This window comes from Podarcis melisellensis (assembly GCF_964234715.1).
Source record: "Podarcis melisellensis genome assembly, chromosome: 16".
Classification (NCBI taxonomy): domain Eukaryota; kingdom Metazoa; phylum Chordata; class Lepidosauria; order Squamata; family Lacertidae; genus Podarcis; species Podarcis melisellensis.
Window position 1 is genome coordinate 24,268,153 of NC_138533.1, and position 14,562 is coordinate 24,282,714.

Below are 14,562 nucleotides of genomic sequence, written 5' to 3' on the forward strand. Positions count from 1 at the left end.
TCCACACACAGGTCAAAGAGGCAAAGCCAGCATCTTCCCACAGGTGGAAAAGGGCAAGACCAATGATCCTACATTTGGAAAAGATGAGGTGCTGTGCAGGGGCCAAACGGCACTGTTCATTCTGAGCTCATTCAGTCTTCCTTTTGTGGCACAGGTCCATGCTTTAAAGCTCTGTGTCTGAGCACTATTTTTTGCTCCTGCACTTTCCCCATGAAAACCCGCTCCTTACCGCTTAATCAGAGAGAACAGCAATCCTCTGAAAACCCAAACTTTCGTTTGTTCCAATTCAGTGTTAAAGAGAAGGCTTCACAGAGAAAGAGCGGAGGGGGAGGGGGGAGCGCTGACAGAGAGATTTAAAGCACAGGACTGTGCCTGGAAAGTGTGGGGCAAAAGTTAGGTGTGGACAAGCCCTATGCAAGTTTTTCACCCTGCTGCAAAACTGTGGCACGCAGGCACAAACAGCCCCCTCGTAAAGTAAATCCTTGGCTATGAGTCATACCTAGGCTTGAATAAGCAGCAGGAAAGACGCTTAGTCTGCACTTTGTGTCCATGGATAAATATTCTCATTCTGGGATCAATGTAGAGCACAGCAGCATAAGCACGGAAGGAACGACGCTCTGGCTTCCTGAAAGAGGGGGGGAAATCATAGAATCGTAGGGTTGGAAGGGATCCCAAGGATCATGTAGTCCAACCCCCTGCAATGCAGTAATCACAGCTAAAGAATTCCTGACAGGAAGTCAAAGGAGGGAGAAAACAAACCCCAGCCCTTAAGATCAGCCTTCTACCCATTCACTAGCTGATCATCATCGTGTGGAGAAAAGGAGACCAAGATTATTCACATATGCCCAGCATGTAAAAAGAGTCAGGGCAACTCAGTTAAACCCAGGTAAGGACATACATCTTCACCCAATCAACTTGGTTTGGGTTGAACATGACAACCCTTATGCTCTTCCCCCCACCTAACTCAAAGCTAAGTGAGTCTGTCTTCATTTCCCCAGAGGTGTTTGGAGAGTGACATGGTTCTACCTCTGTGTTTGTAGCACCTTTGGGGGAAGTCAGAAGCCATGAGAATCTCTCTCATGGCTTCTGTACCTTATTCTTAAGGTTGCTGTGAAATTAACAGTCTTACTTCAGGGCAGGCTTTGGAGAAACCATGATGTTCCACCCCCTCTCCATTTCTGACTTTTGCCACAGTTAGTGCAAACTGAGAGATGAGTCCCTAACTCTCCTAAGTTTTCTGTGTGTGAGAGAGAACTCGAGGGAGGAGACTACAAACAACAGAAAGCTAATACAGTAAGCCCGTTAAGAGAACTCTGAAGTTAGCTTTCCTTGAAAGAGGATTAAATGTGGATATGGCTTTAAGACTACATTCCATGCGTTAACATCCACACATTCCCAACTTTCTGTTTCTCAAGTGAATACCTATGATTGACCAGTGTCTCATTTCTAGATCCTGTCAGCTAGAAACAGGCCTTGAATTTAAACATTCCTCAAGGGCCAGTTGCAAATCCCCTGTATCTCGAGTGCTCACAAGCCTATAAAATTCTACTTCCTATATCTGAGTCATTTAGCCCACAATCTCCTCCGTGAAGGGTTAAATGAGGACAGAGAACCTCTACTTCCACCAAAGCACAAAAATAATTCAGCTGCTACAAGCAAGGGATGCCCTTCCCTACAAAGTAATTTGCTTCATAGAAACAGACTTAGATATGAAACTTAGGTTGCATCAAGCTTACGTTCCCTCAGGTGGTGTTTCAGCCATCTGGATGTCTCGGGGATCTGAGGTCACATCTAGCTCAGGTTCACCATTATCCATCAGTTTGAGGTTGAAGATTATCACCAGAGTCCCTGAGGCATCAGATACAACAATATTAACTCATATACCTGTTCCTTCTTTGGGTAAAAAAACCCCCCATAAGCATTGTACTCTTATCATACACACAAGCATCAAATTTGGCATATATAGTGCCTTTTGGGGCACAAATCTCTGATCTTATGAAGATTATATTCTCACCTTTGTCCCCAGAGATCTTGTTAAACTGTTCCATTATTTCCTGCTCTGATTTAAAGGGAGAATACTTGTAAATTAGTTCAGTCTCAATGGAGAATTTCTCCATGTTGTCTGTCCAGGGTTCCCCAGTACGAGCATTCCAGGTGGGCAGTGGAACAATTACCTACCATTTAAAAAGATAAAATAGACTTGAAATGGACACTTTCAAACAGTTATTCAGTAAGGTTGCAGCTTCTAAAAGGTCCCCATTTATAAAACTTATCCTCCACTATAAAGGCAGTCCACCCTGCTAAGGACTAATCAACCCTGCTTTGGATCCTTGAATGTTTTGCCTAGCTGGAATGTGTCCTTGAACTTGGGTGATGCTTTTGGCTTGCCTGGACTGAGGGCGGAAAGGGATGTGTTGAGACCACGCAAAAACTACCCTACTGCACAAAGGTAAAATTCTTATTAAATGTGCTGCTTTCCTTTGACATGTGGGCCTCAGGTTTCCCAGAAAGTATGTGGCCTTTGAGCTGAAAATGCTTCCTCATCCCTGTATTAAACAATCCAAAACTAAGGAGCGACTAATGAAGGTTATCTCCAACAAGCTTTCAAGAAACTCCAAGATTTTCCATTTTTGATTCAGCTGGCTCATAATCTTAGTAGTAGTAGTAGTAATTTGTGTATTGCAAAAAGTCGAAACAAATTTAAGATAGTGTAAAATAGTAAAAATAATAATAATCGGAGCAAGGACCTCATAGTTAATACGTAATAAGAACATGGCTTAAGTTAATACAGCTGTCTGTATATACTGTTTGATTCTAAAAGTCACAAAATGTTTGCAAACCTCATCAATTCCTTCTTCCTCATGAAATGTGCGAGACAAGAAGAGGCAAGTGAGACTGTTGTCCTTCTTCGTGAAGAGGATAAAATCCTTGCCAATACGCATGGAACCCCTGTGGGAAGATTTCAGTGTTAAGGTACATACCAACAAGTCTTACACAAGATCAATACATTTATTATAGCTAATCACAGATTTGAAGCAGAAGCGGAGTACAGTGGAACCTTGGTTTACAACCATAATCCGTTCTGGAAGTCCAGTTGTAAACCAAAACAGGCTGTAACCCAAGGTACCACTGTGCAGCTTAGGAGCAATATTAAAATACTCTGCTATCCACGTCCTAATAAACAGCATTTTTTTTTTCTGATAACCAAAGATGTAAACTTGTTTACTGTTCCAACTTGAAGCAAGTACCCGACACTTAAGTCACATTCCAGTGTGACCAAGATACTGACTTGTTCATAACGGCACAACAAAAACCAGCAACCCGCTAACTAAATTGAGTGATACTTCACATCCAATCAGCACCCCTGTTGTATAAATCGTAATGCAACACATTCATTTATCTGGACACTTGCGTGAATCATATCACCAAACTTTCTGCCACATTTCCTGTTTAGAGGACTTCTGATATGTAGTTACATCATTAATAAAGCTTGCAACCCTAGTTAGTAGATTAATAAGATAAAACCCTTGTTGATTAAGTGGAGTGGAACAGTTTTAATCAACAAGGACAATATTTAAGTAGGTTAAGGAAGACAGATTTGCTTACTTCTGAGACTATTTTGCTGTGGGTGAGTTACTTCCAATATGAAAAATATTAAAAAATATTTCTAATGAATGACAGCATTAAAAATATGTCATACTTCCAACTGATGTTTCAAAATATGGCACCTATGTTGAGATTGGGAAATACGTAAATCAAATGTGTATGATTACTCAACTAAAATTCTTCATTAGGGTTGTCAACCAGTTATCCAAAAGAGTAGTTGCTTTTTATATTATGTATTTTTCAATGGATAAGACTTTTCCTACAAATAATCCAATTGTCCTGTCCTACTCTGGCGTTAAAATTCATCAGCAATAATTATATGTAGATGTAAAGTAACAGAATAGACACCATAATCCAGATTCTTCCCATATTCCAGAGTTCAAGTAGCTTCTGTGCCTTGGAGCGTCCATGGCAGTTTGATTAGATGTGCATATGGAGCAAAATATATAAATGTACAACAGACCAATGCTCTCCTACTTAGTTTCAGAAGAGAAACCTCTTGTTGACAAGAAATTTAGATTTCAACACACACTATTTGTTGCCCTAGTCCTTTTGAAGAGGGGACTGTGGCTCAGTGGTAAACATGGTTTGCTTATAGACAGTCTCAAGGTATCTCCAGGTAGGGCTGGGAAAGGCCCTCATCTGGAACTCTGGAGAGGTGCTACTGTCAGCATAGACAATGATGTGTTTGCTAGATGGTCAATGGTTTGATTCAGTATGAGGGAGCTTCTTACATACTGTAGCTGCAACATGCACTTGAGGAAACAAGAGGTACAGTACAGCACATCTTAGTGACAGTTAAGTTTCTATTTCTCACAGCTCTTTCCTTTTGTTCCATTTTGTACAAGTTCATAGATAGGCTATCCTGTGAAGACTTGGGGTGGTCTTTCATCACAAGATCATTCTGAAGGAGAGAAGAGCTAATGACAATCCAAGTTGATGCCAGTTAAAAGTACAAATCGAGCACATATTCTGTAAATCATGCATGTGAAAGGGTTGCCCACAGGCACACTTAGCCTGTGTTAGAAACTGGGCTTTTAGTGTTGCAAATCTAGCTCTCTGGAACAAATTACCAGACAAAATCAGAAAGATGCCTTGAGTGAAGATGTTTAGGTACCTACTGAAGACATTTTTTTGTTTATGAAGGCTTTCTTTCTGTCTGATAAATTGGTTCATTGTTTTATGGATAGTTTTATTGTTTCAGTTTGTTGAATTGTCCAGTTTGTCCATATTTGCTATAAGGGTTTTCTGCGAGGTCATGAATTCTTCCTTTGGAAGAATTGAGAAGATCTCCATTTAGATCTCCATTTAGAGCTGTAACTTTATAAATATTCTGCAACTATTATTATGCATTTTGTGAAAATCCAAGAAGATAGACCACAGGAAACACATAATATTGTTGGAGGAAAGCAAATATATTACCTTCTTTTAAGCTTCTAGTTGATGCATGTAGCTTTAAACCACTAGAGGGCACTGTTTGTGTAACAACCTAGCTAGCAGTTACTTGTAACCTATCTAAGTTAACTCTACCCTTAAAGCTTAGCAATTTTGTTTGTTGTTTTCTCCAGACAAGATGTCTGCTATTTCTCTCTCTATTTCACTCATCCTATGAATAGTTCCTGCATGAATAAAGCATCTGAACTCCAGAAGCCGTAAGCAATGACATTATTGTTTAGTCGTTTAGTTGTGTCCGACTCTTCGTGACCCCATGGACCAGAGCACACCAGGCACTCACTCCTGTTTTCCACTGCCTCCTGAAGTTTGGTCAAACTCATGTTTGTAGCTTCGAGAACACTGTCCAACATCTCGTCCTCTGTCGTCCCCTTCTCCTTGTGTCCTCAATCTTTTCCAACATACAGGGGTCTTTTCCAGGGAGTCTTCTCTTCTCATGAAGTGGCCAAAGTATCGGAGCCTCAGCTTCAGGATCTGTCCTTCCAGTGAGCACTCAGGGCTAATTTCCTTAAGAATGGATAGGTTTGATCTTGCAGTCCATGGGACTCTAAAGAGTCTCCTTCAGCACCATAACTCAAAAGCATCAATTCTTTGGCAATCAGCCTTCTTTATGGTCCAGTTCTCACTTCCATACATCACTACTGGGAAAACCATAGCTTTAACTATACGGACCTTTGTCGGCAAGGTAACATCTCTGCTTTTTAAGATGCTGTCTAAGTTTGTCATTGTTTTTCTCCCAAGAAGCAGGTGTCTTTTAATTTCGTGACTGCTGTCACCATCTGCAGTGATCATGGAGCCCAAGAAAGTAAAATCTCTCACTGCCTCCATTTCTTCCCTTCTATTTACCAGGAGGTGATAGGACCAGTGGCCATGGTCTTAATTTTTTTGATGTTGAGCTTCAGACCATATTTTGCACTCTCCTTTCACCCTCATTAAGAGGTTCTTTAATTCCTCACTTTCTGCCATCAAAGTTGTGTCATCTGCATATCTGAGGTTGTTGATATTTCTTCCAGCAATCTTACCTCTGGCTTGGGATTCATCCAGTCCAGCCTTTCACATGAAGAATTCTGCATATGTTAAATAAGCAGGGAGACAATATACAGCCTTGTCGTACTCTTTTCCCAATTTTGAACCAATCAGTTGTTCCATATCCAGTTCTAACTGTAGCTTCTTGTCCCACATAGAGATTTGTCAGGAGACACGATGAGATGATCAGGCACTCCCATTTCTTTAAGAACTTGCCATTACTTCAAGTGATTACTTCAATCTAATTCACCAAAGCTGCAAGGTATTAGTGGTGCGCTCCACCCACTACAGATTTCGGGTATCAACTGTCATGGGATCACATGACAGCAATTGAGCTTTTAGATGTAACTCCAACAAACCAGCTTGTAATTTTTTCTTAGACAAACCACCATGTTCACCACCATGAGTTTAGCTTCTCACCGTCTCCAGACTATGAAATCCCACTGATGACAAGCAGGAAGCAATACTGCTGCCTGCCAAGTGGTTTTATTTGGATAAATGTGCAAATCCAGTGCCCTCTCCTGCTTTGTGGAGCCCACTAGGCTCCCTGGTATATTCCAGAACTTAGGGAGAGGGAACAGGTTGGGAACCTTTTCCATTCGGGTTTAGTCCCGGTTTTGGCACAGAAACTCCTTTGGTCACCCTGTATGATGACCTCTATTGGGAGAGAGATAGAGGAAATGTGTCCCTGTTAATGCTCCTCAACCTCTCAGTGGCTTGATGCCACTAACCATGCTATCCTTCTCGAGTAGCTGTCCGAGTCAGGGATGGCCGGCACTGCTTTGCAGTGGCTCTGGTCTTACTTGGATGGCCATTTCCAGAGGGTGATGCTTGGGGAGTGCTCTTCACCTCCGTGGAAGCTTCGACATATGAGTTCCTTAGGGTTCAATTTTATTCCCTCTACATGAAACTGCTGAGTGAAGTTATCTAGCATTTTGGAATACGTTGTCAGAATATGCTGATGACACACAGCTCTATATCTCCTTTACATCTGCAAGTGTGGCAGTGGATATGCTGGACTGTTGTCTTCCCTTGGTAATGAACTAGATGAGAGCCGGCAAACTGAAGCTCAATCCAGGTAAGACTGTTAGTGGGTGGTTCCCTAGATCAGATGGATGAGAGGTTGCCTGCTCTTGATGGTGTCACACTCCCTCTGAAGGAGCAGGTACGTACGTTGTGGGTATTTCTGGATCCTTTGCTGTTGCGTGAGGCTCAGGTGGCTTCAGTGGCACCGAGTGCCTTCCATAAACTTCAGCTGATGGCCCAGCTGCACTCCTACCTGGACAGGGATAACTTCTGTTGTCTATGCTCTGGTAACCACTAGGTTAGATTATGCAACTTATGCATTGGGCTGCCTCTGCACATGCTACATAAATTTCAGTTGGTGCAGAATTCAGCAGCCAGGTTGCTCACCAGGGCAAGATAATATAAGCGTATTACACCAATCCTGGCCTAGCTGCTGATTAGTTTCTGGGCCCAATTCAAAGAGCTGGCTTTGAACTATAAAGCCTTAAACTGCTCAGAGCTGCAATACCTTAAGGACTGCTCCTCCCCATATGACCTGAATCAGACCCTGCAATTATCAGCTCAGGCCTTTCTTTGTGTGCGTCCTTCATGAGAAATCTACAACACGAGAATACGCCTTTTCTTCAGCAACTCCGCTTTGTGGAATGCTCTCCCCATGGAGGCTGAGATCTTTGGATGAAGAACAGTATACAAATTTAATAGATAAAATAAAATTTGAAGATGGCTTGCCAGAAGGTTGAATGGCTGTCATGGATGCTTTAGCTGAGATCGCAGAGGGTTGGACTAGATGACCCTTGGGTCCCTTCCAACTCTTAAGATTCTATTGATTCTAAGTTTGGGAAAGGGCAGAGTTCATTTGGATTTAGGGTTCAGTCCACAAAGGCATTAAATCCTCCTTGGCTGAAGTTATTTGTTGTCCCAAGAACTCATACTGTGCACTTTCTTTTGTTTTCGGACAGCATGGCATAGAAGACTCAGCAGAAACCTCACCAACAGTTGCTGTTTAACTCTTATCTGCAATACAAATTATCAGTAAAGAATAACCATGACGGTGATGAAATGGTTTCATAAGACACTCCAAAGGATTTAGCAGTAGATCTCATCTCATTAATCACTCATATCACACAAAGACATGAGCAAGATAATTGGAATAATTCTGTCTGCAACATGTTTGTTCAGCAGAGATTGGTTGTTGTGATTTCTGTCTTTATTAATGTCTCTACTGCCAGGTGTCAGTTGCCTCAAGGGAGCCATTACTCAGTCCCAAGTCAGCTGATTTTTGCTCAATCTCTATTGCTTGATTCATGAGCAATGTACCTGAGTGTAACTGCCGACTAACTCCTGGCATACCTGGCTGAAATATATTGTTATGAGTTTGTGGGTGCCAGCCAGCTGTAACCCTCCCCCCAATGTTAGAATATAAGCCAGCTCCCTGTGTTGAGGCAATCACCTGGGTGATGGGCCATTAAGAGAGCAAAAGAGAGGGGGCTCTGTGCCAAATGGGAGGGGACCCTCCTCCAGCTCTTAGATAGCTAGAAGGACAAAGTTTGAGGTCTGAGTTTGCTGTGGTGTAACCCAGAGGGGGAAAGCTGCATATAGGAAATAGTGTGTGCCATGGCCGATTTCTGCTTGAATCCAAGGCTGCAGCTATGGGAGAAAGAAGACACTTTTTGGGGTGTCAATACAGTGAGCCCCTCCATTAAGCTGAGATTGTATGTGTGTGAACAAACCATATATCATAAAGACATCTGTTTCCACTGTGCTTCATTACCAAACGAAAACATGAACCCTGGGTTAAGCGCCTGGAACCCCTGGAATCTTGCACCGCTCTGAGATTGGAGTAGCATGCAACAATAGTTTTCATATGAAATCAGGATTTTGGGCTATATTCAAGTAATTTCTGTTCCAATGTTTGTAGCTACAGACAGCCAACTGGGAGTAGACACATGCTTGTTCATGAAAATCTGCAAGGACTATCTGATACAGAAGACAACCAAATTCTTCTTAGCCAGACCAGAAGATTGCTTTTTGTATGAGTTGCTCTTTAAGGTAGTGCTGTGCAATGGCTACTCTGCCCACACACTCTGGGGGAATCAGGGAATATGCCCACACATTCCTATATTGTCTCCCCTTAACATGCAGCAACTGCTGGGTGGGATCACCCAGTGTTTCATAGGATGTTAGTTTAATTATTACCTATAAAGTGCTAAGGGTATTCTTGGGGGGGGGGGTGTCCAGTCTTATACAAACTTGCCTTGAAAGAATAAAAACATGGAATGCTGTTGGCCTGCAACTTAAACTTGATTCCTGAAATAAGGTTAAAGGGCATACACAAAGGACATAAGTAGTGCTAGGGAAGCAAGCCAAGTCAATGCAAAAATTCTGAATGATTAGAAAAGCAAAACTCTATCTTTCTTGCTTCTTATACCTCCTTAGCCAAACCAAAAGGTTTCAGGAGGTTTCAAATACCTACGATTTCAAGCCATTCCCATACTGTCCGATCTGAGTAGATTCTGGTGACCGTTTAGCAGATTTACCAAACTGAATCACACTTGCAGCATCATCTAAAAACAACAGAAACAGGGGGGTTGTTACTTAAAATATGTGTCTCCCTAATTTTCTTTACTTCCATGTCATAATAACATACAGGTTGCAGCCAATGCTTTCTTTACTTCCATGTCATAATAACATACAGGTTGCAGCCAATGCTAGTCCTACACGGAACAGACCCACTGAAATTAATGGACATGACCAATTTAGGTCCAATAATTTCAATGGGTCTACTTTGTATGGGATTATTTATTCATTCATTTAAGCAGCACTTATGTACAGCTTAGTTGTTAGCATTTTTAAGTGGCATATATAAAGCATAGCCTTACAGAAAAATAAAAATAATCATAAAACCAAACATAAATCTAAACACTACCTTAAAAAGCCTTCTGGAAAAAGAAAGTCAACAACTTTTAGTTCAACAAGGAGGGTGCCTGTCACCCTCCAGGAGGTGCCTTCAGGGGTGAGATATAAGCTTTCACCAATGAGAGCAGCCATCTGGTCCTGGAGCTTTATGTAGTTTCAGTTTTTTTAAAAACATTGTTAATTTCTTCCAGTGAGATAGAGCTATCTTAAAAAGTTTCCTCATCAGGAGTTAGTGATGGTATAGGTAAGTTTACTAAGATATTGTGGATATCTTTCTTTGCTTGTGGATTGTGAGGTATATAATTTAGAATGAAAGGAGGCAAATTCTGAGACGTCTTTAGAAAGGAATTTCAGACACTTTGCGAAAATTCCGCTCAGACTGCCACAAGACGAATCCCGGATAAAATTCCGGATGTATTGCAGCCATACTACATCAGTTAAGTCACGTTTATAAGAGAAATACACCACAGAAATACATAATAATGACTAAACTAGGAAATTTACAAATCCCTTGGCTGCTAATTCACCAAATCTAGTTTTATGGCTAACCCTATTAACAGAAAGACTGTCACAAGACCACTAACCTCATCTGAAATATACACAGGACAAGGCCCAGGTACAGTATAACATTCACAATCTGTAAAATTCTAGTCGGGGCATCAGTGGGTTTACTTGACCCTATTAAACATCCAAGGGAATGTGATTTCGGTTATGAACCTGACCCAAGTCAATGGAATAGACTTTGGACAAAAAAATAAAAATAAGTATTTCAGCAAGCAATAGAGAATTAACCCTAAAACTCATATATAGGTGGTATCTAACCCCTAGGAATCTGGCAATGCTCTATCCCAGTGCCATACCATATTGCTGGAGAGGCTGCCCCATACCTGGTAAGTATCTCCACATGTGATGGAAACGTGCAAAAACATCCAGCCTTTCTGAAATTCAGTATAGGCAACTTCCAATTTACGTGGGAGTTTACGTTTCAAGGAACCACCCATTTATGTGAAATCACATTTATTTGAAACACCACTGAAAAAGCCTGAAAAGACTGTGCCCAACCTCTTTTTGTGACATTTTGTGTCACGGATGCAGTACAATGCACGTGTGCAGTGGCACACATATCAGACATGCCTAAAACAGTTGCTGCCTGTATTACAAGAAATTATTAAGTCCAGTTGCTGGATCAGCTGTTGAACCTTGTACAGATGTACGAGTTCAACTCCAGCAGCATGGACCAAGGATAAAGTGGGGATTGTTGGAAGGTCCCTGGGGTGGTATCCATAACTGGTATAAAACGATATCTGGTATATACATGAGTGGTGTAGTTACAGGTGAATTCTGTGCATGACAAAAGAAGACCCATTCATCCTGATGACAGCTGAGGGAGCAGCAAAGATATTGGTTTACCAGTTTGCTGATTGATTTATGGGTGATATGCCATGGACAGACATACCCATATTATTCCCAGCAGCTCCATTAATGCCTTCCAGAAACAAAGAGATGAACGGAAACCAGTGGCCTGAGAATACATTTATCCGTAAGCTCACAGAAGTGGAATGCCTGGTTTACTGTGTGTCGGTGGGGACAAGACAGTAGGCCCCAATTTGGAATGAAATGCCCCATTTCGAGGTGCATTATCAATCACAATTACGATCACTAGCATTTCCTCATGCAGATAGGAGTTTAACAATGAAGGCCAAAGAGTTGTTGACTCATAGTCTCCAAGGGGTAAACCCTGGGGTCTCTGGTGTGGGGTCTTGTTCCAGGTAACGACATCACAGAACTTGACAGTGTTTTACATCCTTTCATATGGATAGGCACCAGAAGTCAGGAGCTTCTCAGGAATGCAGTACCCCAGCAGAAGCAAGATGGTAGCCATGGAGGGTCTCAAGCTTAAGTGGACACTCATGAAAGTAGTATCTCTGGTGGTGGAAAAGGTAGTAGCCCTTATATGGACATGAGGTCAGTCAACATCGGCTGCTACACCAATCAGATGCTAAATGGCATATGCATCAGTTGGCAGGGCTCTCTGAGCCTGGGAGGGAAGTCCACATTGATAGTTTCATGAAGGGGTAAGAATTAAGGATAGTAGAATCTATTCACAGGAACAGAGCCCATCTTTTCAAGGAAAAAAAAAATCAACCTTGCCATTCTTCCCGTAATATTGGTTTGCAACTACCAAGTGTAACAAATAACAACTGGTGAGGTTTTGTACATTTTATGATCCCGCCTTGATGACCAGTAGCTCCCAATCCTAGAAGTTATCATTTTCTTCAGTAGGGGCCTGTTGCTGCAAATAAAATGCTGCATGTAAATATGAGGTTCTGGCACTGGGACAAAATGGCCCCCACAACCTTACTAGATGCACCTGCTGTTATTATAATGGCTGGCTTGGGTGAGGGTGAAGCAGAATGGGGTCAGAGATGAAGATAGCCTTCAGCCTTTTGAATGCATATTTCACACCTGCAACAGGGTCTTTCTCAGAAGCCCAGTGAAAGGTGAAACCAGATGGGAGGTGGTATAAACAAGTCTGCAGAAGAAGTTGGCAAAGCCCCAAGCTCTGCTGGGATCTTTGTGTATCCACGGAGGAACATCATTTTCCATTAAAACATTTGAAGGTCCCTGGGAAAGCTTGTGTTCACATAATCGCTCCAAGACTAAGCAGACATGTTGTCTATGTTCCTCAGGTTACTCACAGAAACTCAATATGTCATCTACATTTGTCATCACGAGCTAGTCAAGGAAGTCTAATCACATTGCTGGAAAGGTGCTAGAAAGTTTCAGAAACAATGCATAGGTAAACTACTTGAAATGGTTGCAGAGGGTGTGAGACATGGTCTTCCATTTATCCATCTCCAGGGTTCATACCAGGTCAATTTAGTAAACTATTGGGACTCATCTGCAAAAAGTTAGGGAATAAGTTAGGGAATATAGATGGACTGGCTGGGGAGATACGTGGCTCATAAACCTCCTTTCCAGGTTGTCCTGGAGATATTCCTACAAGACCTTGAACTCTGGGACAGAAATGTGCCCATACTGAAGGTCTGCTCCAGTCTGACGGTTGATGGGTATTAGGGTCAATGTTTTCTCCATGTGGTTGAAGGTGTAATTATATGGAGTTTGTAAGGTTTTAGAACTACTTCCTTCACAGATGTGTAGGTCTATGTTTGGAACAGAGATAGGAATAATAGTCTAATTAATCATATCAAACTGGAGAAAAAAGATAATGCTTCTTTCTTATCTTATAAAAGCTTTTGATACAGTGGATTACACCACTGTAGCTCCTCAACCATTTCAAACATTTGGTCAGAAAGTTTCATTCTTTCAGTTTATTATACTCAGGAGCAGGGGTCAGCAACCTTTTTCAGCCGTGGGCCGGTCCAGTCCACTGTCCCTCAGACCATGTGGTGGGCCGGGCTATATTTTGAAGAAAAAAATGAATGAATTCCTATGCCCCACAAATAACCCAGAGATGCATTTTAAACAAAAGCACACATTCTACTCATGTAAAAACATGCTGATTCCCGGACCATCTGCGGGCCAGACTGAGAAGGTGATCTGGCCCCTGGGCCTTAGGTTGCCTACTCCTGCTCTAGAGTTTGACCACTGGAGAGCCATGGTCAGCCATAGAGAAGCTGACATGTGATGCTGCAAAGCTCAAAGCTCTCTCCACTGCACTTTAGTATCTGCACAAAGCCACCGGGAAAGATCCAGTGTTTGAAACTCCCATGGTTCTGGGCGCAGTTTACAACATTAGCATAAGCAATTTCTGAGCTCTGGGTGCAGTACTGCGCCTACGTTTTCAGATTAAAACTGCAGAGTGTAACAAAAGGAGGACCTTTTGCTGCCTCCCCACTTCCAGCTACTCTCTGAAGACTGGAGAAGAGACAATATTAGGGGGTGGGCAGGGGAAGGACTAGACCATGTGAAAAATGAACATAATATTTTATACAAATACAAAATTGCAAATCATTCAACTCATTTTTTTCTAGCTAAGGTACAAAATACAGCAGTACATAAACAAACTATGGAAATCACTCCTACAGATGGCAGTGATAACCATCAACCTGGATGGCTTTAAAAGAGGATTAGAAAAATTCACAGAGGAGGCTATCAACAACTATTAGCCATGTTCTAACTCCACCGCCAAACACAATGCACCTCTGAATATCAGTTGCTGGGAATTGCAGGTGGGAAGAGTGCTGTGCATTCATAATAGTAATAATTATTTATTACTTGTACCCTGCCCATCTGACTGGGAAGCCCCAGGCACTCTGGGCAGCTTCCAGAAGAATATAAGAAACACAGTACGTTAAATATTAAATGCTTCCCAATACAGAACTGCCTTCAGATGTCTACAGGAGGCTTATAATTGGTTAATTCTTTGACATCTGACAGGAGGGCATTCCGAAGGGTGGGTACCATTACCAAGAAGGCCCTCTGCCTGGTTCCTTGTAACTTCACTTCTTGCAATGAGGGAACTGCCAGAAGGCCCTCAGAACTGGACCTCAGTGTCTGGGCTGAATGACAGGG

At 42.0% G+C, this 14,562-nt stretch overlaps 1 protein-coding gene across 2 annotated transcripts in view; it reads right to left on the reverse strand.

Annotated features, from left to right (window-relative positions):
* The window catches only part of MORC2 (MORC family CW-type zinc finger 2), a 49,408-nt gene that overhangs the window by 20,653 nt on the left and 14,193 nt on the right, over positions 1 to 14,562 (reverse strand). The window contains exons 5-9 of one of the 2 annotated variants that reach the window (XM_081892268.1): positions 9,584 to 9,674; positions 2,841 to 2,949; positions 2,015 to 2,174; positions 1,737 to 1,848; positions 500 to 625 (exon numbers count right to left, since the gene is read on the reverse strand). In XM_081892268.1, the coding sequence (XP_081748394.1) occupies positions 500 to 625; positions 1,737 to 1,848; positions 2,015 to 2,174; positions 2,841 to 2,949; positions 9,584 to 9,674 (598 nt within the window). The remainder of the gene's footprint in view (positions 1 to 499; positions 626 to 1,736; positions 1,849 to 2,014; positions 2,175 to 2,840; positions 2,950 to 9,583; positions 9,675 to 14,562) is intronic. The other variant, XM_081892269.1, reaches the window with a different exon arrangement.